The sequence below is a fragment of the Chrysoperla carnea genome, chromosome 4 (assembly GCF_905475395.1).
Source record: "Chrysoperla carnea chromosome 4, inChrCarn1.1, whole genome shotgun sequence".
NCBI lineage: Eukaryota > Metazoa > Arthropoda > Insecta > Neuroptera > Chrysopidae > Chrysoperla > Chrysoperla carnea.
This window is the reverse complement of record NC_058340.1, coordinates 22,841,388-22,868,842: the sequence shown is the minus strand read 5'-3', so window position 1 is coordinate 22,868,842 and position 27,455 is coordinate 22,841,388. Positions and strand designations below refer to the sequence as shown.

The 27,455-nt window shown below is 28.0% G+C and overlaps 1 protein-coding gene across 3 annotated transcripts in view; it reads left to right on the top strand.

Annotated features, from left to right (window-relative positions):
* Positions 1-27,213, top strand: part of LOC123299053 (zinc finger homeobox protein 3) — a 210,731-nt gene extending 183,518 nt beyond the window's left edge. For 2 of the 3 annotated variants that reach the window (XM_044881198.1, XM_044881197.1), the window contains one exon: positions 26,489-27,213. In XM_044881198.1, coding sequence (XP_044737133.1) covers positions 26,489-27,180 — 692 coding nt within the window. In that variant the 3' untranslated portion in view covers positions 27,181-27,213. The remainder of the gene's footprint in view (positions 1-26,488) is intronic. The other variant, XM_044881199.1, reaches the window with a different exon arrangement.
* The last annotated feature ends 242 nt before the right edge of the window (positions 27,214-27,455 follow it).

Here is a 27,455-nt window from a genome sequence, read left to right as displayed (position 1 = left end):
ATGTCAAGATTGATCGGATTTTCAATTTCTTGAAATGTGACTGCAGAAAAACTTCGAAATCACAGCCTATTATTTCGTCTCGGTCAGTGTAAAGACATGTCAACAAATTACATGCCCATTACCTTTGAAGTTCTTAAAATTTAAGATTACATTCCCGCTTAAAAAAAAATTTGAATAAAGCTTAGCCCATTGATCATAAACTTTCTTTCTAAGGAATGAAAAGCAATAAATTTACTTTAAAAAAAAAAAAATGTTTTAACATTAATATACATGTATATGGAGGTTGGGCTTCATAAATATCACTTTTTTGATTTTTTTTTGTACATTTTTATTGATTATAAAAATTAAAATTGTTGTGAAGACCTTAAGATTTAACAATTATTTTATTTAAATATTTAAAATAAAATCAGGTTTTTTAATATAGAAGGTTAATTTCTTGAGATCTGTTTAAGTAGGTTTTGTGACCATTTAAGGTATCCATTACAGACATAACAGACATTTCTGAAATTTTGCTCAGATTCTTTGAGTTTCTCTGTTCAACATTTTATCCTGATTGTTCGATTGTTATACTTTATAGACTCTTGTCCGTAATTTTCTCTGGCGTATTTATAATCTTATTTTCACAATGGTGTATTCGTAAGGTAACTATCTCCACCCTGTGTTCAACAGAAACTCATTAGGTAGATTTTCACAAAGGCAAATTAAAGCATTATTTGAATTTTACAGTAATTGAAATTATTTTTAAATCTTGTGCTGATGTTGTAGGAAACAATTCTCGTCACCTTAATTAAACCGTCTACAAAATAATTTAAGATTCCAAATTAACATAGGACATTAAACACAACCAAAAGTAACCTCTATTAAAGTATATGCATACAAAAAAAAAAACCATAGCTGATAACTGTTTAACAAGTCATTATACAGATGATATAATTAAAATACCACTATTTTAAATAATGCGAGAAAACCAAAAAATAACAAGAAAACAAATGACTTTTATAAATTAAACAAAACACAAACGACGAAAAAAAAAACAAAATACTAACATAAAAATGGATATTAATAACAATTAAAAAAACAAACGAAGCAAAGTAGAAAAAAAAAGACTGTGTATATCTGTGTGTTATTAAATAATTAAAACAAAAACCACTTAACATTGACATAATCTTTGTATAAAAATCTGTTAAAAACAAATGAATAACAATAAAATGAATGACTGTAATAATAATATAGTTAAGACAATATAATCTTACTCGAAAAGAAGTTAGTCAAACGAAGAGAATTAAAAGATTTCATTTATTCAATAGACGTAGTGTTATTTTACACACTGCTCCCCTATATTATATGTATTTAACACTTATATATAAAGACGAAAGGAAGGCAGAAAAAAAAGGAAGTAATAAATGTATTTATAAAGAGACGACACAAAGAAGATTGTATGATGATGACAATGAGAAAACAAATGTTTAACAATTAACTCTTTATTTAAACTAATTATCATGTAATTTATCTTGATTGTTGCCCTTGATTTTAAAATAAAAGGGTTAATTTTAAAACATTTATCCCTTTTAAAGTACTCATTCACTCCAGTATATATAATATTGTGTATATATTATGGCTTGTGAAAATCTGTTTTTCCCTTTTCCCGTTAGTATTTTCATATCATTATTATGTTTTAACCCTTTCATTCAACAAGTAATGTTTTTAAAAGGGGTAGCTTTGTTAAACAATTAACCACTTTTTAAACACTTTATGTGGTAATTATTGTATCATGGTTGGGTATTTAGTACATATTTTCATTTACTCTTTCTCTCTTGACTTTCTGGTGTGGAGTTTCTCTTCACAATTTTCCTCATACTCTTTTGTAAAATAATTAATCCCCTTTAGAGAGTTTATTATTTGAATGATCATTTTAAAAGGGTTAATTTGTGTTAAATATTTGTGTCATTTACAAGATTTTAATACGACATTTATATTACATTGATGTTAAACATTTGATTGCGTTTAGTTCTTTTATTGTTTTGATTTGCGTATCATATTTTTCTTAAGGATTAAAGTAAGCTTATTGAAGCTTTTGAATTTTCCACTTTCCTTGCTACATTAATTTTTTCCCTTGACAATTTCCCAAGTGACAATTAATGACTTATGATTTCTGACAAAAAAAATCACAAATTTGATCTTGATGTATCCCGTTTTAAACACTATTCCATTTTTCAGAAAAAATAATACAAAACTGTATATAACCTCTTGGTATGAGACAAATATAATAGCAGACACAAAATCTCTATGCATCATATGATTATGACATATGACTATGGCAGGGACACAGGGTAACTCTCAGGCAGTCTTCTCTCTCATTTCCCACATCGCATCCACTTACAGGCTAGCAGATCCCTTGCGTTCTCTATGTATTTAAACTCTTTGGATTCAAAACCATTCATAGAAGATGTTTATATTACCATGCAAAAATTTGAACTTTAACATTAAATTTTTAATTAAATGAACGATAAATAACGGTTTCGATAGTTTAGAATCTGAATTGGGGCTTTATGAATTCGATGGTGTCTTATTAAGACTATTGTAGACAAATTGAATCTGTAAGGCATTAAAAATGAAGAAGGTACTTCGGAATGAAAAGGTATTGGAAAACGTCTGGTGTAAGTCTTGACAAAAACATTGCTCTCGATGGTTTGAGGGCATCCCAACTGTCTTAAATCTAACTCATAGAAGATCGGTGTCTAAATTAAGGATTACTGAACCTTATCACTTTTTATTCTGCCATTTAATCAAAAATCGTTATCTCCGAGAAAAGGTAAAGTGAAAATATAATCCTAAATGCAGTAGTTCTGAAGGCCGAAAGGAATTTAGGATCGCAAATCCGACAATTAAAAGAAAATTAATGGTCAGTTCAAGTCACTACAGTCCAAAATCTTAGTCAGTGGTTATCGATTAGGGGCTGTAATGATATTACTAATATATAATAATCCAAATCTAGTTTTAAAGAGGCTTTGAGGTCTTTAAGATCTTGACATCCAGTTGGTACACTCTACATATTACAAAAATTAAGACGCCAAAGTAAAAGTTTCAATTTCAATTATTTTTAATAAAATTTTCAAATTTATTCAATTAACATTTAAAAAACATAATAAAAAAACCATTGACAAGCAATATCCTCGTAATTATGTCAACAAATTAATATAATATAACATAATAAAAAATAAGGTTAGGTTAGGTTTGTTTTTACATACTTACATGTTGTCATAACATTATAATGTTGACAACAATATATACATTTAAATTAAATTAATTGACTTAAATGACGTAATCACCGTATAAATTAATTATAAATCTCATGAATAATATAAATAATAAAATAAAAAATATTAAAAAACATTTTGTAAATTAAAATACAAAAAAGTGATTTAATTTTATTTTATTAAATAGTTTAAGAGTTGTGTTCATGTTAGCTGTGATGATAGGAGACATTATAGTACGGCAGATGATCGTGAATAATGATTATCTTGATTTTTGTCCGCTACTATTGGGTAAAGCACAAATGACGTCAAGTTACCAAATACGAAATACAATCATACACATGCTTTTATTTAGACCCCTTATTTTTTACTAATGAAAGTCATTTGAACAGATTTGTTGAAAATTACTACGATTTTTTAATATTGTCCTTATTAAACTCCAGTTTAAACCTGTTTTCACACATCTAGTTAAGGCAATGATTGTCCCATAGCAAATTGATTTTCACAATAAAAAAGTGATGTAAAATAAATTTAACTATACCAAAATATTTCCCAAAGAGAACCAACCTTAAAAAAATTGAAAGTTTACATCTCAAAACAGTTAAAAAATCTTGAATTGCAATTTCTATAACGTGGAGAGAGGGCAGCAAATGTTTTTTATCCAATATAAAATTTCGTAGAAGTTTCGATAATGAGTTTCAATTTTTGCAATGGTTAAAAAAGTGTAAATTGAGGTCTAAGCCTTGAGGTCCAAACGAATAACCCAATTTAATAAAGAGTTATAAAAAAAACTCGACCGAATGTTACTAAATTTTTCGGGTCATGTTACCGTTTACGCTTCGATATATACCTAAACGAAGTCGATATCATTTTTTGTTCGCGCAATCTCGATCAGGAAAAAAATGACCACGGGCGTTCGTCCACTCACACACACATACTTTGTCTCCAAATTGGTGTAAATGCTTTATCCTGACCATGAAAAAATATATTTAAAATTTAAAACAATCGGACTCATTGCAATAATTACTTCCTATTTTAGGAAATTAATAATGAATAAATGGAATTGACTGATTTTAGTTAAGTAGCTGAAATTTTCATCCCGTCAAAAATCAAACAGGACAAATTTTGAGGTTTAAGTTGAAACACATGTTGGCAAAAGCCCAGCCAAGATAATTTTCACAGTCACCTGCTGTACTATTACATTTCAGTAATGTTATAGCTGAGATATATATCTAAAATAATAATAATTAAACACTGTATGTAGTATATGTGTATACTCATCAACAATCATAATAAAAATTAAAAAAAATAAAACAATCTCTGAATAACTGACTAAGTTACATTTGTAGAATCGTACTGGATGAGGGAGTTGATTTACCTACGCATCGAATATAATAATATGGGCAAATGAAATACACATTCATTTGCATCACATTTTAAAACACAGTTATACATACATTTTAAAGTTTTGGTTCTTATTTCCAACTTTGATGATGAAATTTGTTATAACGTCATGAATGTAGACGAAAAATAATAAAATTTCGATATCTGGCTTGGTTTTCGAAATATCGAAAGCTAAATAACTAAACCAAAATTTCATTGTTCGATATTTTGAAAATTACTCCAGATACCGAAAAATTTTATGCTTACTTTTCGTCTGATATTGTCCAGTTATAACATAAAACTCCATCAAAATTGAAAAAATATGTATTTTTAAATTTGTGTCCCCACTGGAGACAATTTGAGTCAAATTTGGGCACAATTTGTGGCAAAAAAAAAAATGAAACTTCTCTATTACAATAAAAGCTGCTCAAAACAGTTCAATTTACCTGAATGGACCAAAATCAAGACACATTTTTATTTGGTCAAATCTTTATGTTTTGATTAATTCTGTCTTGACTTGAAATTTATATAAGATTATATAAGATAAATATAGGATAGTGTCAACGTTATAATGAACATCATATACATAACATTATCATTACAATTATCATTGTTAGTGAGATTAAATAAAGATATACTTCATAATATTATCATCTCACTTTAAATACAATTTCAAGTCATCCAATATACAAAATACATAATAAATATGTGTAGTATGATGTATGTATGTATATTTATATATAGTACATTACTATATAGCCGGAAGTACGTATTAACGCGGATGTGACGTCACGCACACAATACAACACAACAACATAACAAACAAGAAGAGTTAGATATGTTTGTTTGTATGTATGTTTGTTAGTTAATTTTTATGATAATTACAGTGTGAACATATTATATATTATGTATGGTATACTAGAACAATATTTAATTAATAATAGACTTATTAGGAAAAGATTTGTTTAACAAAATATCAATATTCATTAATATAGTAAGAACTTCTCGGTGACATCTCGCATATATGGCGTTTTTCATTAACGATCTGATATAGTAAGTTATAGGTCGATTAATTGATTTAACTGCCTTTCCATGGATATAAAGGAAAAATCACCTATGTGGCTGATGATTTTCTATTATTCACAAATTTTACAGTAGTGCTGGATTATTTTATCTCAACAAGCTTTTCAACAAAAATTCTTTCAATGCTTTGAAAACAATTTAAAACCAGGGAAAACAAACAATAGACTGAGTTAAATGTTGAAATACTATGTATAGATAGTTTGATTACGCAATCGTTTGTTTTTATACGTCATGTAAGTAAAGAAAGATAAACACTCTTACACACAAAGTAGTAAAGGTATCTTTCTTCTCGCTTTTTAAGTGTCCATAGTGTCCATATGCTATAAACAAACAAACACATTTGTAATATATGTAACATATAAATAAAAAACGCATACATACAATACTTGTATACAAACCTAATTTGCGCTCTCACGGATGAACACTTTTTACCTGTAAGCTTTTGTTCTATCTCTAATGGTTTACAAGATGGATCTTACGGACTCAAGACTCTATATTCATCTATATTGCGCATTAACGAACTGGGCCTTACTTTTTACGTCCAAGCACGCTATAAAAACTTCAGCTTGATATTTCTTTTTGTTTTTGAGTGATCGTGTTGATAGACTGACAGATGGGCAGGAAATGGCCTAATTAGGTGATTCTTCGAACACCAAAACCAAAATAGGTTGCTGTATATGCTGTTCGTAGCATCAATATTTTTAAGCGTTAGAAACTTTTAGACTAAACTTGATATATTTCATATATGTATGCATTGTATAAACTACTAAAACTCACAAGTGCCAGAGAGAATAAGAAAAAAAGGCTGATGGTATTTCAGGCAATTCAGAAAACTATGAAGGTACTTTGAAAGTGTCGATCATGAAATTTTACCCGCTATGAAATTTTGTTGCTTTTTATAGTTATCATTGAATAATTGATTTGAATGTTGTGAATCGTTAATAGAAGTAGAAATGAGAATTTGTAAATATCTTTGAAAATTGAAAAACAAATAGATGAAAAAATAAATGGTTAAATTAATTGTTTTAAAATAATAAAGTCATAATATTTCTAATTATATTAAAAATTTTTTTGCTTCTTCCTCCCTCTGCTCCTATTCTTCTTCTCTGTGGCCAGATTTCGATCTACAAATACAAAACGCAAGATACCAAATTTAAATGTTATCGAAATTCAAGTGTGTTGTCTTTCAGAAACTTCGATATAAAATAGAGTATCAATTAGTAAGTATAAAGCTCAAAATTGGAAGAAATATTTTTAAACCATAATACGCAATTCTTAAATGTTTTTATCCTAGAGATAATTTTTTCTTAATAAGTCTATTGTCTGTTTTAAAAAACACAGTATGAAATGTTTAAACATTGCCTTAAATATTTCAACTCAACAAAATGTTTAGTTGAGTTGATTTGTGTATAATTAGTATCGCTAATAGGGATATACTTGTTGAGAGATAATTACTCAAACAATTTAACATTTTTAAATGCAACTATAATTTTTATTTTTTAAACTTACATTACATTGGATCTGATAATATGTATGATTATTATTATCATTATTATAATTGGAATTAAATATTGTAGGCGTTTAATTGAAAGCTATAGAACCAAACCGTGTCTGTAATATGGGAACACGTATGGAATTTTTGATTTTTTTTGCTGTTTTTAAATATACGTTATAATCAATATGTTTTGTACATGATTTTCGTTTCAATTTTCTTAAATGATAATTAAATAAAATTCTTCAATTATTATTTTGAAATAAAAACGAAATGCCGTATCAATTGAGTAAAATAATGTTAAAAAAATTTTAATAAAAAATACTGTTTTACTTTAGTACTTAAAAGTAGAAAGTAATTTATCTTATGAATCACTGGAATTAAGCTGGAAGCGCTCAATTAAACATATCAAGGAAGACATGTTAAAGTGATTCATAAGAAAAATTATTTTCTTTTTCTTAGTGCATTAAAAGCTTGTCTCGAAAAGAATATTTTTAATTAAATTATTAACTCAAAACTAAAAAACGGATGTCTATAAAATATGGTGGAAGCGATGAGAAAATACTTGCCATAAAAATGTCAAGTCAAATGTCAAATTTCAAATATAATCCGATTTATTTAAGGACACAGAATTTTAGCTTAATCGGAAACCGGGAAGTGTGTCAAATTTATTCAAGTGAAGTTAAATAAAAATATGTAAAAAATTGAGTGGAAGCTGCGATATTTTTGCCACAGTCATGATATAATTGTTATGATTCTGCCAAAAAACAATTCTATTCTCTTTTTTTGGTTATTAACTTATTTCGGTTATTAACGGTTATTTTCATTCTAATTTTCATTTCTTTTTCGGGAAATTCGGTAAATTGAATTTGATCGCCGTTTATATCAACGATAAAGAATATAAACAGATAAAATGATCGTTTTCCGAGATTTATGCTTTTCGAATGGGATGGACTCTTACATTAATGAAAATTAGACTCCCGGCATTCCATAAAATTTCACTCAAAATTAATGAAACTTGCCGAAATAGTCTAGAAATATTGTTGAACGCACGCTAAGCATATTCTTTGGGGGGCTTGCTATGACTGACGTGCAAATTGACGGATAGTTTAACATAACAAAAAGTATTGATGTTTTTAGCTAGATCGTTAATATCAAACCCCCCCCCCCCCTTTCCCTCCCTAAAATTTGCAGAATTGATTTAGATTTATGTCTAATTCATATAAAAAAATCAAGCCTTTAATCCAAAATTGCCCTGGGGCTCGTACATCCTTTATTTAGAGTATTATCGTCTTCAATTCCCACTGTGTGTCACAATTTAATTTGACACATCATGTTTACAATCTTCGAAACTTTATATCAATTATTAAGAAATAATTTTTTCAATGACATAATGACCAACTTTAAATCGGTATTCATTATCACATTAATAATTTGGGGGTACTCAAACAATATATTTATACTTTAATACTAATTTAATAAACTTTAATAGCATGAATAAATTAAATAAACAAGATGGATGAATATAATACTATGATTGAAATTAAACTGAACAGTGAACACAAAAGTTATTAAATAATTAAAAATAAATTTAAAATAATTTTCTTTTGTTAATGTTATTCAATTATTAACACAATCGGAATCATCAAATCAACAAGTATTTAAAGTATATATACGTGCATTAAAGTAAGTTTACTTAATCAATGGCGTAGTTATACAGGATGAGTCAACGAACTAAGCTCCAAAATAATAACTTATAGGTATTATGAAACTAGATACATTCAACCCGAGTGCTTGACTAGGCTTAAAAGTAAAAACCACCGCTTTATAGCCTCCACTTCTCTTGGTCTCACTTATCTCCTTTCCGTAACACTCGAAGGGATTGTTTTAGACAGCTATAATTAATGCATAGTTTTCAATTTTTTAAGTATAAAATAGTCATAATTTATTCAGTGTATCAAAAAAGATGGCCATGAAATGTTTTACATTTTTTATTTTAAATTTTTACAGAAATTGAAATTTTTAATTGATGCATCAAAATGATGATCATAGATAGAGCAATTAAATGTTAGATTAAATTTAATTTTTTTAATTTTCTTTTCAAATATATCTTTATAAATTATAGCTCATGTGTTATTCTGATGTATGAGATATATTGTTGTACTCTTTCATGCAAACTCGTTCAGTAGTTTTTGCGTGAAAGCGTAATAAAGAAACAAACATCCTTACTTTCACATATATAATATATAAAGGATAAGAGATTTAGCTCCATGGCAAGAAACATACATTTTTTTAAGCTTAGTACGCTCTGAATATCGTCAGCACCGAGATTAGCCAACAATTATATAACTTTTGTTCGTTGTGTTTTTTTTATAGTATATCGTATATCAAGCAAAAGTATTGCATTAGAATATGGAACTATTTTTATGAACGAATTTCTTGAAAACCGTATAAGTCTACTTAGAAATCGATATATATTTTGTGTTGTTTTGTTGGTGGAAGCCGGTGATAATTAAAAAACGGCATTTCCTCCACATTATTATCCATATTTCAATAATATCTAGAACTATTGTCTACAAAATACTCTGAGAAAGAATACAGCAGGGTAAAGATCGAAGCTAAATTTTTCAAGGCGCTTCCACCATAAGTCACCAAGATTTTGCATATCACTAAAAAGTATATATAGTAAAAAGCTTGGACATCTGGAGCTATAAATCATTACAAAATCACGTTTGTACGATTGTGATAATATAATTAAGTTTTTGTATACTTAGAATCAACTTATAGAGCGGACTCACTAGAAAGATGGTATTTAGCTTTTATTATTTATTGTATTGTTATTAGTTAAATAAATTAACAAGTCCCTCTTGTTTAAAAATAATATATTTATGTTTATACGTCGTACTCGTAATACTAATAATATCTCCAAGAAGAAATCTTTTTTTTTCAAATTCAATTGGATAATTGGTCGACCGTCCCAACCGTTTCATTCAATCTCTGTTGTATAGTTATATTCACATAACTAATATAATATAATGAATCACATAAAAGTCTTTAATAATGTGTTTAAGTTTAGTTAAATCAATTCATTTGTACTGATTTATTTTAATCTTAACTCTATTTAAATTAGGTTGTACGTAAATCAAGAAATTTTTTAGTGTTATAAATCAATCAGAAAACTATTAATTAATCATATACAAATCGTCACTTTTTCTGTCACTCTTAGTACCGAACTTATTCACAGTGAGATCAAAACTGGACCAGGTACAACTTGTTTTAGCCAATAATTCACATTAATGATTCATTTTCTTTGATTACTATTGAGAAAATCGCTGGATTAAAATATAACTATGAAAACAAATTTCAACTGGGTCTTAGCAGGCATTAATAAATAGTATGATATTAAGAAAAAATAGCAATTTACAGCAATACTGTTCATATGAATGAATAAGATCGAATAAAAAATGGCCCACTTTCATCATTGTCAACCTACACGATGAGAATTTTATGGCGTTTATTACAATGCTGGTATGGTATAGAGGCAGATATTAAAAAAGTATCTGATAATAATCTATATAATATTATCATAAGATCCATAAATATGACGTTATATACAATACTGGTGTAGAAAAATGGTTATGTGCAATTACAAAGTGATATTGGTTTTAAAATAACTTTATTATTGTAAGTAAAAAGTGCCAAATATACATACTATGTAAAATTATTAATTTCTCTTCATATACATCTCAAAAATATTATTGGTATCGTCGGACTATATTGTCAATTTATGTGGGTGTTATTAACTTCTTTTTTTTTTACTACTTAATTGAAGTTCCGTCACGGATTTGTTAATTATTTTTTATTTAAGTATTTACAACAGTAAGAAGAATCTGTGGTGACATTATTTTAAGCGTTTAAATTATCATAAATTATTTTAATCTTATTAAATTGTTAGCTGCAATTAAACTATTAACTTAATCATCCTCATAGCTATTAAGATATTCTTTTGTAAGAGCTATCGACCTATTTTATTTTTACAAGGAATTTTAAATACAGCGGAAGTACTCAATAACTTATTGTTTCTTAGATAATTGTCTCCTTTAGCTTCTTTAATTCATGATTTCATACTTCATTCTCCTTCGAAACGTAGTTTGAAACCAATGCCACTTCACACTTATTTAAACACCATTCATATCAATTATTGAGATTGCTTCAACTTAAAATTGTAGTATCTATCGATAGTTAATATTTTGATGTACCAATGAAAACGATCGCCTTGAATGTGAGTGATTAAGGATAAAGAATTCCTTACTAAAATAAGGTTGAACAACGAACGACGGATTTGATGTACAGAGTTGTTCAATAAGATGTTACCACGCAAATGTAAACTCCTAAATTTATTCGGTAATATCATATTGAAATAAAACACCTCCCGTTTACGTGGTAACATCGTGTCTAGTTAATGTATCCTATACTTTAAAGAAAAATTGACTGTAAAAAAACAGATTCCCGCTAAAACTAAAACAATTTTAAAAAAAGTAACGTTTCGTTACTTAGTAAGTGTAAATGAAAATTAACGGAATTTCCAATAATTGCTGTTTAAAGCACTCCCCAAAATATTTATAGAGTAGAGTTATTCTAATTTCAATAATTTCTCCGATTAAATTCCGATTTTTGGTAAGCATATTAAAAGTAACTCAAATAAATCAATAAATTGTTTACAAATTTTGTTAGTTTGAAATACTTCGCTTTATAAATGATTGTCTGAAAGAATCATTAAAAAAAATCGTTGAATTTAAAAAAACTTGTTGCAAAAAAGTTGCAAAAAAAAAGAATAGATGTAATAGGGCATAGAACTCCATCGTACAACATCATGACCATAGAGTAATAATAATAATAATAATAATATATTTTTATTTACAAAATAAAATTATACTCTTATGTACTATACTCTATGGAAAGGGTGAAAGAACCAACAGACGGACAACAAATCAAAAGAAAAGAACGCACATAACAAATGTATAGTAAATTCGAAAATGAAATTTTGTAGATCCTTGGAGGATGTAAAAGCGCAAAAAAGGATAATTTTTTTCAAACTTTATGTTTTAAAGGTTTGAACGCAAATATATATCCCTGTGAATGTTAAATTTGGAGAAAAAATGCTCTGAAGTTAAAACGTATTAAAATTTATTTTTTAACACAAAAATCAGAATTCGGAAACTTGATAGCTGTCTTATATCAAAACAAATCAAAATTGACGGATGATTTTCTAATGCTTGAGTGTCCATGTAATTACTCACCTACCCAATACAATATAAGAAAATATGCAATTTTATAAACAAAATAATCGTTTAACATATAAACACATAATGCATATGTATGTATGTTTATACACACGAACGAATAATGTCACTCCCACAGCCATTGACTCATTTAATAGCTTTTTTTGCAATAATTAACTTTAATAATATGTATAAATAAATAACGAAAAAAAAAGATATTTTATACAAAATAAAGAAAACTGTTGTGGAACGAATAAGATTTGTCATTAAATGTCTTTGTCCGAAATGTCACTTTAAGTTAAAAATATGTTACTATCAATTCGTTACTAGCAAATCAAATTTGTTAAACAGCGATTTTTTTTTTCGACCAAAATTTTGCTTAATCTGTGGATTACGCTTCCTATTAAAAATATGTAAAAAAGCAAATTTTGAAACACAATAGAGAAGAAACTTTTTATATAATAATATTTTTGCAAAACATTTGTACTTGAAGATTGATTAATTCTTTAAGAATTTCAATTTGGTTAGCAAAAATGCTATCAGATTTGTAAATTGTTTTCCTAAGAATCATTCTAGAAGGTTTCCGCTTGAATATCACTTTGTCTTATACTCATACTAGCATGATACCCGCCCGTTTCACTGGGTTTAAAAGTAAAAAACACCGCTTTATAGCCTCTATCTCTCTTGATGTGCACAGTTTTTCAATTTTGTTAAATGTAAAATAGTCATAATTCATTCAGTATATCAGAAAAGTTGGCCATGAATGGTTTGAAATTTCCCTTAATTTATGGTTCAAAATGATGATAATAGATCTGCTCCATCTATAATAATCACTTTGAACCATAAATTAAAGACTCCTGTAAAAATTTAAAATAAATGTCGGATTAAATTTTATTTTTTTTTAAATATTTCTTTATAAATTATAGCTCATGCGTTATTCTGAATTATGAGAAATGATTTACTTATTCATTAAAAAGCATTCGCTAGTTTGAGCGTGAAAGCGTAGCAAGCAAACAAACAAACAATTATCCTTACTTTCGCATTTATAATATATAGAGATTACAATATTATAATCGAGGAATGGCTTTCTTTCATTTAAAGAATGAAATGCGAATTATACTTCAATATTTCTTACTTGGCTGGTATTTAAAATAACAAATAAAGTATTACCTATCTTTAAACATTAAACATTAAACATTTTAATATTAAAAACTAAAAAAAAAAAAGATTAAAAATAACTAAAATAAAAACCTTTTTAAAATGACAATTTAATGCATATAATATACAAAAGTAAGTATAAAATTGACTTTAAAAGTTAAATCGTTGCTATATAGCTATATAAAATTATGTTTAACACAACATAAAAACATAAGCTACAAGTACATAGTACTTACAATTACATAAACACTACATGCTAATTATTTATATACTAGAAAATAATATCCTTGCCTACTATTGTTATTATTTTATTGAAAATAACAATAGGAATTAAAAGAAAACAAAAATAATATTCACTCTTATAAGTAAAGTATAAATGCATTATTTTATACCGTGTGTTTATTGAAATAGTCGATGTATTATAGTATTTGACGATGGTAGAACCATAGTGATCCAAGTATTATTTTCTAATAAATAAAGATTTTAGTATCCATACATCAGTTTATTACAAAAATAAAAAGATTACTTTGGATCACTATACATCAAATAATAATATATAGAAAAATCATTTTGCCTGTTTCTTGATATCGATTTTAATGTATCTTTTGATAAAATTTAAAAAAGGTACTAGAACAGATGAGAAAATTTGAAATAAAAATTAGATTCGCATGATAAACATGAAAGATACAAGCAATTAAATAATTTTATCCCTCTTTTTCTTGCAAAATAAATTTTGGTATGTAATTTCTATTGTAGTCGCAAGTTATGACGTCACCACGTGCTATTTTCTTCTTTTTCTATTTTTAAATCCTTCTTATGATCGTAGTTTTAATGTTATCCAAAAATTCAATCAAAAGCAACACTTTCCTGTACATTAGATATATTTGGTTGTTGAAAAATACACATTAATTATTATGTGTTTTAATGCCACATATCTCATATACAACTTTGTTGCAATTTTATTGGTCGCAAGTATACAATGTGTGGGAGGTTAAGTTGTATTCTTTAAAGTGCAGAATTAAAGATGATGATTTTTATCATACACTCTGTACAAAAATTAAATAGTATATACTGTAAAGTACATATAATACATAATACCATCCCGTGACACAATTATTTACAACAAAACACGTATACAATTAAAATAAACTTTATTATTTAAATAATAAATATATGCAGGAAAAAATACGTACGCAATTATTTTTTACTAAATATCCCCTTAATACATTTTTTTTAAATTTACTTGGTGATCTATATCATTTGATAATGATCAATCATCTGTAGTGCCCATTAATGTTAAGCTTTTCTGTTATGATAACCGCAAGATCATCGAACGCTATATGGAATAATCATATTGTCCGACATTCAATTCAAAAACTCGACAAAAGTACACAGTCCGATAGTTCTAAAACCTATTTTTACCCGTAAATTTCTTTATTATCCCGTATCTTCCATACGGCTCAATGGATTTCAACATTAAAGTTATCATTATATTTGTATGAAAAACCCAAGTATTCTTATAGATGGTGTTTAAAGAATCATAACAAAATGACGGATTTTTGTAGCGAAATAATAGCACGTTAATGAAAAAAATTAACAAACGAGTAGGATATCAAAATAAAGGAAATTAAATGAGGATTACAAAAATATATATAAATTATATTTTTAAGTTTAATTAGGAATAGCAAATTGGCTTTAAAGTTTTAATAAAGTGTAAAAGAAGGGTTTTTTAAATGCAAAAACCCGACTGCATTAAAAAAAAATCTGAAAAAAAATAAACAAATCTAGTAGTTTACATAGCGACAACAGTCGAGGTCTATTAAAATCTACACCGAATCAAATCTTTCCAATAATAGGCTCCAACTGTTAAAGTTGTTATGTAACCTACTGGACTTGTTTCTTTCTTTTCAGATTTTATTTAACGCATTCGGGTTTTTGATTTTTTTAATTATCTATTTTATTACAAAATTTCCCTGCGCCGACACCAACATTGTCCATTACCCAAGAAAACCATTTATATTTAAAGTATGAGTGCAATAATCATCATTAAAATTAATTATCAAAAATATTTACTTATTTTTGATAATTAATTATTATTTTAGAAGTTCGCATAAGTGACAGCAAAAATATAGTTTGTTTTATAAAGCCGCTGCTCAATATTTCGATAGAAAAGTTATATGAAGATGATCGTAGAAAGATTCTGAATAATATGAAGACACAATAAAAGGAAAACCTTTCAAGACTAAAAAAAAGCCTCCCAATTATACCATCTACGCACAAAATTATTTAAAATAATTAATAATGTCACGACACAAAAGTTTTGATTTTGATTTCTAGGATTAAAAAAAACTTTCAGCTTGTGAATAGTTCATGAAATTAGAGTGATTAAAATTATATTCAGCTTTTGAACCCGAATCGATCATTAGTTATAAATCTATAAGTTGACTTAAAAATATAAATATTACATGTACACTCAAAATAATTACATATAAATTTGTGATTATATATTATTTATTCATTGTATAAAGTACATGGATACATATGTGTGTAGTAATATTACTTGTAGACTTGCTCTAAGTCTTAGTGCATACATGTCTAAGTAATAATTATTTTTAAGTTATGTAAATCGTACTTAACTTAACGTTTAGTTGTAATTAGATGTCAAAATGAATTTACTTTGATTGTTTCGTTACTTATATTATAAGTCATGTTTTAAAGGATGTCTCAAAATTAACATCAAATCTGAATTTTATGACCGTTTGTGGAATGTTGTAGGTGTTGAGAACGAAAATTATAAATAATAAAGATTTGGATATTAATGCTAGCAATTTCCGCACAAACCATACAAACGATGATCATAATAGTAATTAAAAGGCTTGATTTGTTTTATATGAAGTTGGACTAAGTCTAAATCAATTCTGAAAATTTTAGGGTGAGGGGGGTTGCCCAATTATTTAAATAAATAAATGACCTCAAAATGAGGCATATGAACATGGATCTTATGGGAAAATGATAGATGGATACTATGTTTTCGTAGATTCCTCCAAAACGCGTTGGTAGAAAAAATAAAAAGTTAAAACTTTAATAAATTATTGAAAAAAAAAACCGTTATTGAATTATGTTATAACTTGACAATATAAGATGAAAAGTAAGAATAAATTTTTCGATATCTGTAGTAATTTTCAAAATATCGAAAATTGAAAATTTTGTTTAGTTATTTAGCTTTCGATATTTCGAGAACTAAAGCAGATATCTAAAAATTTTATTCTTATTTTCGTGTCTACATTCATGAACCTACAACAAAAGTCATAATCAAAGTTGGAAATAAGGTACAAATAATTTCAACCACAGATCTTAGCGCTCGTATTACCTTAACCGAAAGGATAAACTTACGAAGGGATATTAGATCGTAAGTGACTGCCCATATCATCGGATTTAATACCGTTGAATTTTATTGTTTTTGATAAAACTTCTGGGGCTTATATCAACAATCTTGTGACCACTAATACCTTGGGGGAGGATATTAAGGTCATTCATTAAAATTCAACAATGGTAAAGAACAATTTTTACAAAAATTTCATATACTCAGCAATATGCCTAGAGGATTTTACCTATTTGCTCTAATTTTTGCCCGATAAGCTATTCCATACATAATCAATCCTATACCTACTGTTTATTTTATGAAAATACAAAAATTAAAATTTTTTAATTACAAATCTATGCTTTCTATAAAAATTATTTCTTGCGTTAATTTTAGGGCATCCTATATATACTACAAATATTTTAAAATGTAAAATTGAAAGGCGTTGAAAATTTTTAATATCATAGATTTGTGTGTAAAATATTAGAAGAAAGAATATATAATTATATGTGTTTAGAGTAATTATTGAAAATAATTTGTAATGACTTTAATCGTGCTTGATTTTAGTACACAGTACAATTAATATTTTGTTGCAAAAAAATTTCTACATTTTAAAGGATAAAAGAAGCTGATAGCTATCAATAAAAATAGCTATGCAAAATTATTTTTTAGCAAAAGAAACTGACATTTATTAAGGAGGTTTTTGTCAACACGACTTAACTTGAAAACAAAAAAGCTTCTTTTCACGACGTTGCAATAAATTAAAACCATAATATCAGTTTGAGGCAGAATTAATAACGAGGAGTTGCAACCCGCTACCTGGCGATAATAATTGGTACTAATTAAAACAGGAAGTGGACCTGTTTTCAGTATATTATCAATTTAGACTACCAGGTTACTTACCTTAGACTAAAATTTTATAGTATTCTTATAGAATCATTCTGTACAATAAGAAAACCTGAAAAAAAAATTTTCAAGTATATGAATATTAATTGTTTTTGTCAAATAAAAATAATTATAAAACAACTTTTTTATAAAACCAAAAAAACCAAAATAATAAAAAATATAAACTAAACATACCTATATGGTAAATTTCTAAGACATAGTAAAATATGCAACCTAAGGAAGTAGCTATTAAAATCGATTATCATTGTGAATTTTAGAACTTATCATGATTAATTAGTCCAGAAGCTAATCGGAAAGTAGATTCGAATTTCTATTTATATGAAAAACAATTCGAATATCGATTATAGGAAATGTTGACTATTAAAATATGTCTTTTAGTATGAGATTCTTCTTCTTAATCTTAAACTAATTTTTAAAAGCTAATTTTTTTACATGGTTAAGTTGGCGCATTACCTCAACAAAATAAATTTTACCTATATCTCCTACTATTAAAAGATCGAGTCTTTTATTTATCGTATTGATACTTAGCACTCATGTTTAACTGCTAAAGAGCCATGGTACTTAACTTTCAATGACTACTAGGCCAGTTTAGGTTATTCTAGTTTTTTTACTAAATAAACTCCAATTCAATCCTTTTACTAGTACAAAAATTCAATCATTTTACTATATTTAATATCTTTTATTATGGATTTCCCTCAATCATCCACGATATCGTAGAGACAGACATTGAGAAGTTATCGTAAAATAAATGGCAAAATCAATGAGTGCCAATCCTAACGATAATGAAGAAAGTTGAATGAAGCGTTAGGATAGTGGATTCGAATCCCGTCTTTTCAACAAAAATTAATGTAATTAAAACTGTTTTCAACCTGTGAAAATAATTAAGGAGCTGAAATAATCAGCAAAATGTTGATTAAGCAGGCTGTCGAACCTACCCTACCTGCCTAAAGTCAGTGAGTGCATTCATCTTATTTAAACATACAGATAACTGCACATTTGTTTGAAGTCGGTTCAGAATAAAACAAAATAAGTCATATATTATAGAAAGACAGGATGACAAATGAATTACAAATGTTAAAACAAGTGTGAAAGAGGAAAAGTTTAAAAAACAACACAGAAGTACTTACCTATCTCATAGTCAAGAGTCATCATTATAATCAAAAGAAAATATACCACTAAAACACCCTCGTCCACCTCCTTCCTGTCTTATTAAAATCATTAAAAAAAATACCGAGAGAGCATTGTAGACGACGAGGAAAAAATAAACATTAAATCTGTGATAAAAACCCGTGTATTTAATACCATCGAATTGTTTGTTATTATTTTTTTTAATTAGACAACCGCATACAATAATACCACCCCATCAAACTCATGGTGTGTACCCACACCGCACACTTTCTGGCTTCATCATCCCTTACATTGATTAAAAAAAAATGTATATCCCCCCAATTTCTGCACACATAAAAAAAACCGGAGAGGGATTCTTATATGTAAAAAAAAAAACGTAAATTGCGTATTTAATTCCTAAAAAAAAATGTCAGTGAAAATATTCTTTATGTGTACATTAGAACTAAGTAGAATACTTATTTGTTCAACTGTAATTTTTTTTTCAACCCTCATAATATTTGTAAGATGATTTTGTTTCGAATACACGAGGGTGATTCGAGGTGGTTGGTTTTAGTTTCTTAAAAATTTTACTCTCATACCACTTGCATACTTATAATAATGCTCGCAAGCTGACGGTGATTTTTAGAGGCACGTGTATCAGAGGGATGAGATTCCATAAGATATTATATTTAAAGGGGTCCAAGGGGAAACTGGTTGTTGTTTGATTGGGAGAAGAAGACGAAAAAAAAAGAAAATCAAGCACCATATATAGATGTGTGGTATGAGGGATTTAGAGTCGAGTGTTAGTAAGATATGGATTTTTTTTCAGCAACCTCCCTTACCGCTACTACCATGTTGTACGTTGACTTTCGAGAACGACGAACGACTTTTCATATAATCAGGGAAAAGAAAATGATGATGGTTGTTACGAGAGAATGAAAAACCATCACGTACTATACATATTATTTATTTTCTTTTAAACCATTTTTTTCTCTTTTTTTTCGTTCGAATGCAATTAAAATATTTTCGCTTCAAGAAATATATAAGAGTAGGTATTTTCTTCAATTTTCTTCTGGCATATATAAATATTATTGCTTTCCTTTTCTTCTTCTGTACATAGGTATGTGTTTCTTGTTATATATATGTAGAAATGCTTAAGGATATTTTAGAGATATATATGATGCTTAATTTTATATTCATAAGATGAAAAATTTTAATTTTTTCTCGTATTCTTTCAAAGTTTGTGCGTTCGTTGTACGAAATGAAATTTATGGATGGTATAAAGTACAATTTTTTTGGGGGGGAATGTTACTTTATAAATACTTATAGTGGTCTATAAATATACCTACGTCAGATTACAACATAATTTTTAACATAGAATTCCGGAGTTAAAAATAGATATTTTGCTTTTCTAAAATTAAATTACTCTTATCGAATTTATTTTAGAGATAAAAACCTGAGTAAATGCATATGCAGGTTGGAACAGGGAGAAGCATATAAAGCGCTTTTAATGTATTTGCAGTTCCTATGCTAAAAATATGGTAAAACCCAATTTTCAAGGGAGAATTTTACGAATTACGAAAGACCAGACTAAGAATAGGGCTTACTTAGTCCTCCACTTACAGAAAATATGGCAGAACGTGTATACTTCAAGGAAAATTTTTTATTCTAGTTATTTTTAACCCCCGAATTAAAAGAAAGGGGTGCCGCTATGTGTGTGTGTGTCTGTCTGCCTGTCTGTGGCATCGTAACACCTAAACGGATGGACCGATTTTAATTTTTTTAGTTTCATTTGAAAGGTAATTTAACGGAAAGAGTACTTAGCTATGTTTTAAGTGCGAGTTTAGGGTTCCGCAACCAAAAAATTTGTCGGGGGTTTTTTAAGTTTTGTAAATTTCATTTGTTGAACTCGAAGTTACATTCAGTTAATTTTCTTGAATGCTTCTTTATGTTATTCAACAATTTAAGTCTTATGTAGATTATTATACTATTCTCGACACATTTTTCGTATAAAATACCAATATAATACCGAAAACAAAAATAAGATAAATTCGACTTGTTCATAAACACATATAGAAGAAATATGTTGAACAAATGTCGTACCAAATTCGTATCCGACTTGTCAGTGATAAACGGCATACTATTAACTGAAATAAATTGAAATAAAAAAAGGGAAAAATAGTTCGTTTAAAACTTATTACAGATAATATTAAATAACTACGATCACAACAAATAACAAAACAAACTATTTTAATCTTAAATCGATCACAACAACATATTGACGACAACTTACATACATAAGAAGAACGTTTCGATGAAATGTTTCTTTTCTCTGTTTTTTTTTTTTGTGTCCCTCCGTTTTGTTCGTTACATATTATTATTACTTTGGAGCTGAAGCAGCGCATACATACACACAGTAAAAGTAACGTAAACGATATAAATATATCCTATATATGTATCGAGTATTTATCGATATATACAAATTTATGTATATTTAACTTCAACATACATTATAATATTATACAGTATTGGGAAATTTAAAGTAGATAAAATCAATTGTCTATTTTTGATTTCATCAGAAATTATTTTCATATGAGTTTTTTTGCTTTATTAATACCTTTAACAATTTACTGGGCCTTAAGATAACTCAAAAGTCTTCATGAAGGAAGAACCTTATACGACCGCTTACAATATGAGGTTACAATAGCAATAAGCTATTCTGCACTTTCTGTTAAAAGAGAAAACTTTGATGATAAATTTTGTAATAACTTCATGAATGTAGACGAAAAATAAGAATTTTTTGTCATCTGCCTTGGTATTCGAAACATCAACAAAGCTAAATAATTAAACAAAATTTTCAATTTTCGATATTTCGAAAATTACAGCAGGTATCGAAAAATTGTATTCATATTTTTTGTCGTATATTGTCAAGTTATAACCTAATTCACCATCAAAATTGAAAATATTAATTTTTTTTAGTTTGTGTCTGCACTACCGTGCTCACACATCCTTAATTAGTCGTTCACAACGGTTTTTTTCAATAATTTATTAATATTTAAACTTTAATTTAAATACTTTTTTTTCTACTTTTATCAAAAATGTCATCCTTATCAATATTGGCGAAATAGTAAAAAGTTATACCAACTTCAAGTGTTTAAGGGTATTTAACTCACCGTTCGGGCACCCTCCCCCCCACTTACCCGCCATTTTTAGTCAAGGAAACAGAAATGCATTATTAATCTATAAATATATAGGAGACTTAGATATAGATAGTCACTCATCACGATATCTCTGGAACTATAAGACCTAGAGACTTGAAATTTGGCAGGAATATTTCTTTTGCCAAGTAGAGGTCAGCTAAGAACGGATTTTACGAAATTCCACCCACAAGGGGGGTTGCGGGGGTGTTCATGAATAAAAAATTCATATTTTTCAATTATGGCTTTTAATAGTTCAAAACTTGATCAGAATGTTTTAAATTACATATAGAAATTTTTTGAACCTTCGGAGGGTAGAAAGGTGTAGCGAGAAAGTGGGAAGGAAATATCGAATATTTACAAATATACCTAAGTGGGGTATCGAATAAAAGAGCATGACGTGTACATTACAAAACTGTTATCCAACGCAAGGAAATGTGGAGGGAGGGGTGCAAGTGGGGATGTTGCCCAGCAAAGCGGGTAGTTCCCAGCTAGTAGATCTATATAGATAGATAGTCACTCATCACGATATCTCTTGAACTATAAGACCTAGAGACTTGAAATTTAGCAGGAATATTCCTTTTGCCAAGTAGAGGTCAGCTAAGAACGGATTTTACGAAATTCCACCCACAAGGGGGGGGGGGGGGGCGGGGGGTGTTCATGAATAAAAAATTCATATTTTTAAATTATGGCTTTTAATAGTTCAAAACTTGGTCAGAATGTTTTAAATTACATTTAGAAATTTTTTTAACCTTCGGAGGGTAGAAAGGTGTAGCGAGAAAGTGGGAAGGAAATATCGAATATTTACAAATATACCTAAGTGGGGTATCAAATAAAAGAGCATGACGTGTAGGGGTGCAAGTGGGGATGTTGCCCAGCAAAGCGGGTATATTTTACGCCACGCAAAGCGGGCGGGTAACAGCTAGTTTCTTATAAATGGCTACGTACATTTAGAATAGTTTGACAGTTTTGACTAAATATGGCGAACCAATCATAGCTTGTTGTTTAACTATGCTACTTAGAGAATATAATAGGGTGAAATTACTTCGGAAATAAGTTTTGATCGTCTACGATAAGATTTAAAACTGTATACCTTACATACAATTATTTATAATATTATAAACTGTCAATCAGAGCTAGAGTTTATGAATTGGTAATGCTTTAGAATTTTAACTCGCTATAAGTTGTATTTAGTCTCGTTTAAATCGTCCAAAAATTTCAACTAGTGGATATATTTTATAAAATGGCGATATCTGACAGAGCAAGATCTTTGTTTGCCATCTAGCTACATTTAAAATTGATTTTATGAAAAGTCAAGGGATTACATTTTTGACTTTTAACACGCAAATTATGTGTATTATCGGCAAAAATTTGTTTTTTATCATACTAGTGATGAAAATTTTTTGATTTTATGAATCAAAGCTTACCTAGAAATATTTTCAATTTCAAAAGTTTCCAATATCGTACGCTATTAATACATTGAATGACTTTGGTATTATGTATGTATGTATGTATGTATATCTTATACTTTATGCTATACGAGAAGCATGAATTTTTTTTTAAATATCTAAAGTTATATATTAAACAGAAAATCAATATTAAATTGATATTAAATATATGTATGATGATAAAGAAATATACAGTGTGTTGATAATAAATTCGACTTAATTTTATCATACAAACACTGAAGTCTAAAAGTATTTATTATGTATCATAGTTATCAAAAACTTCAATGGTTTTTGGGCATTGATCTGAAAGTAATATAATGGTAATTTATTTGATTTTTTATAAACTTCTCGTGTTTCTTTGAGCATTATAGTTATGTTTCTAGTTTTTAGAGAAAGGAATGTGAGATATTTCAATGTTTAAATACCTCATTTTACATGTTCTTCTGTAACAAAATAAACACAGCGAATTACAATTTAGATATATAATTATCTTGAGTAGGAGACCCATCAATAATTAAGTACAATTTTAGGAGGACAAATACTGGGTAATTTGTTATTGAATGTTGACTTCACATCCATCCTGTACTTATTTTGTATACATAAAATCCAAAAACACTACCATAAAAAGACAAATGAAATAAAACAAATGGATGTTTATAATAAAAAGAAAGATGAATAGATAAACAAAAATTGAAAAGAAACAAAATAATGAAGTATATATACATTTTTAATGAGATGCAAGACCGATATATATTATTTTTTGTTTTGTAGATATTGTAGAAGTTCTTGTCTTTAACGTAAGAGTATTTTGTTGTGCTGTACCGTTTTCATTCAACATACAAAACAAGAAATAGGTACAGTAAAAATTCTTTACGATGATAAAACTTGAAGAAAAATCTTTAAATACAAATGAAATTCAGAGACAGTATTTAGTATTAAATGTGATACAAATACATTTAGGGGCCAATACTGACAAACAAGTTGAAAATTTCAGTAATTCCCGTGATCACACAAGAAAGTGCTGAGCGATATTTTATTAAATAACAAACATAGAAATTTATATCTTGCATTCTTTTTCGAGCTTCTTACATATTATCAAGATCCATGCAATTAAAAAAATCAGTACAATCCTAGTGGCTCCAAAGATTAACGCATACAAATGACACACGTTTATTCTAATGGCTCCAAAAGTGAAGCGAATAGTAAATTTGTGTTGGAGGTGCACTCAGCCTTTAAAAGTACATGGTAACAATATGAGCCTCAGGATTTTGAGTGAATTTTAGGACTTACGAAGGAGCCTTCAACCCAACCTTGCCGAAGATAAATGATTATTTTATTGAGATTGAGATTTCATGAGATATACTGCAGACGACGTATGAACATTCACGCAAAAAAAGCATAGGTACCGAAAATCACACCGAAATTATATTTTTGACAAAAAAAAATTGATTTTCTCAAATTGAATCAGTTTGTGGTCTGGGAAAGTAACGAATCTGCTAAGTCATTACTGACAATGATCTTTATGTCAGTAGAAATGTTTTCAACTATACAGATGAATCCAACGACGTATTCCATAGTATAGTTACGTCGTTAGAATAAACTTAACTTTTATAAACACAAAATAGATTGATTATTTTGATATGTCATTAAATTGTATGGAAAAATCTTGTTATATTTGATTATTAAAGAAACTATTTTAGTCATAGATTGATTTCATTTTTAGTATATAAAACTTTTATTTATATTATTTGAATAGATTAAGAAACAGAATAACAACTTTAAGAAGGTGGTTGATTGTTTGGTTACTTGGGCTCTGGCTTTATACTTATGTAGTGTGTGTAGTCGTGTTTAGTTTCTATTGGATTTTAATTTAGATAATTTATCATTTTTTGTGTTTTTTTTTGGACATATTTTTTTGATTAAAATAATTAATTAAAAATTATCTAAGAATTTAATATAAATAGAAAACACATTTCTGGTTTGGTATCAAAAGGTCAACGTTTTTTTTAAAGGTATTTTCCACTTTATAACATCAAAGGGAATATGTTTAATTTATCTCGGTTTTTTTTTGACAATTTTTTGAGTCGTTTAACTGACTTATGTGTTTTATACTGAAATTATTAAAATATTTTCATTTGCCGTATAATAAATTTCAAGGATAATATCTTCCCGGAACTCTACCCGGAATAATTGCTGCTCTATAGAATTTTACATATAACGGAATTATATCAAAAATAGATAACGAAAAAAGATAAATGTCTCAAATTGGTACACGTCATGCTCTTTTATTTGATACTCCACTTGGGTTTATTTGAAAATATTCGATTATTCATCCCCACTTTCTTGCTCCATTTTTCCCCTCCCCAAAGGTTAAAAATATATAAAAACAATGCTTGAAGGTGGTTATATATCTTGTCAATATTTTAGCTCAATCGATGTACAACATTTTAAGTTTTTGAAACATATCCCTTTCAACACCTATTTCAACCCCTAACTCTTCTATATTATGCATGTTTTATGCATAAAAACCTTCCTTGAAACACTCTATATATTAGAAAAATCGCATCAAAATCCGTTGCGTAGTTTTATTGATCTAAGTATACATACGGATTAGGGATAGGTAGACGGAATGAAGCGACTTTGTTTTATTCTATGTATTGAAAAGAGATATTGTTTTAAAATTATAAAAACGTACTAATAACTTTTTAATTGAAATGTAATTGAGATAAATACTTTTTAGCCGTAGAGTAATTTTTCAACTGTATATTAACTATTATACCCTTATAATTAATTATTGTTTATTTTTGTTTGTTACAGTCGGAGCCGGGGGACTTTTACTAGACACTGGGGTAGCACCAGGATTAACAACATTATTACCAATGCCGCCCACAGTGGTTGAACAGGTAACAAATGGTACACAAGAACCAGGCGTAACTTCAATCCGCCTTCCAAATGGAAATGGTAATACATCGCCGATATCACACACAACACCAGACATATCGGCTGCATGTCGTGATGCCGATTTAGAGGTATGCTTCGTATGTAAAAAATGTAAAGTGGCATTCACATCTGAAGCCAATTTATTAACACATCAAAGGCAATGTTACAATGGTAACATGGATAATCGTGGTAGTTATCGAATTGTACAAAGTGGCCTTGAATGTAAATTTTGTCCAAATGAGAAATTTAAAAATGCGGCAGAATTTAAAAAACATGCTGAAACTGAATTACATATGAAATGCATTAAAAATGGTATAATGTCTTCATTACCACCGCCATCCGAATCGCCATTAATTCATGAAATGGAAGATGTGGTAAATCAGATAACACTCTTAGCTGCACGTGCTGCACAAGAAACAACTCCAGGTGATCCTAATGCCCAACGAAACTCGCAAATTGATACAAATTCAAATAATCCATTTTGTCAACCGCCTGAGCCTTCGAAACGACAAAGATTTTTAACAAATCCACAAGACGTGCCACAGCCATTAACTAGTGCCGGTCATTAAAATTGAAAAAAAGAAAATTATTTTCACACACAAATTACCCTCTATATATTTTTTTAAATTTTTTTCATTAATACTACGAATTTCATACTTCGTAATACTTATGCTTACTATTTCATTTTATTAGCTTTTATTTTGAATAAAAAATACTTTTAAAAAAGTAGTTTTATAAGATGGCTTAGATTGGCTAAAACTATTTAGATTAAAAAAAAGTCGCGTTCCTATTTAACTAAAATAAAACAGCAATCAAAAAAAACTAAAAATTTTATTGCTTATAC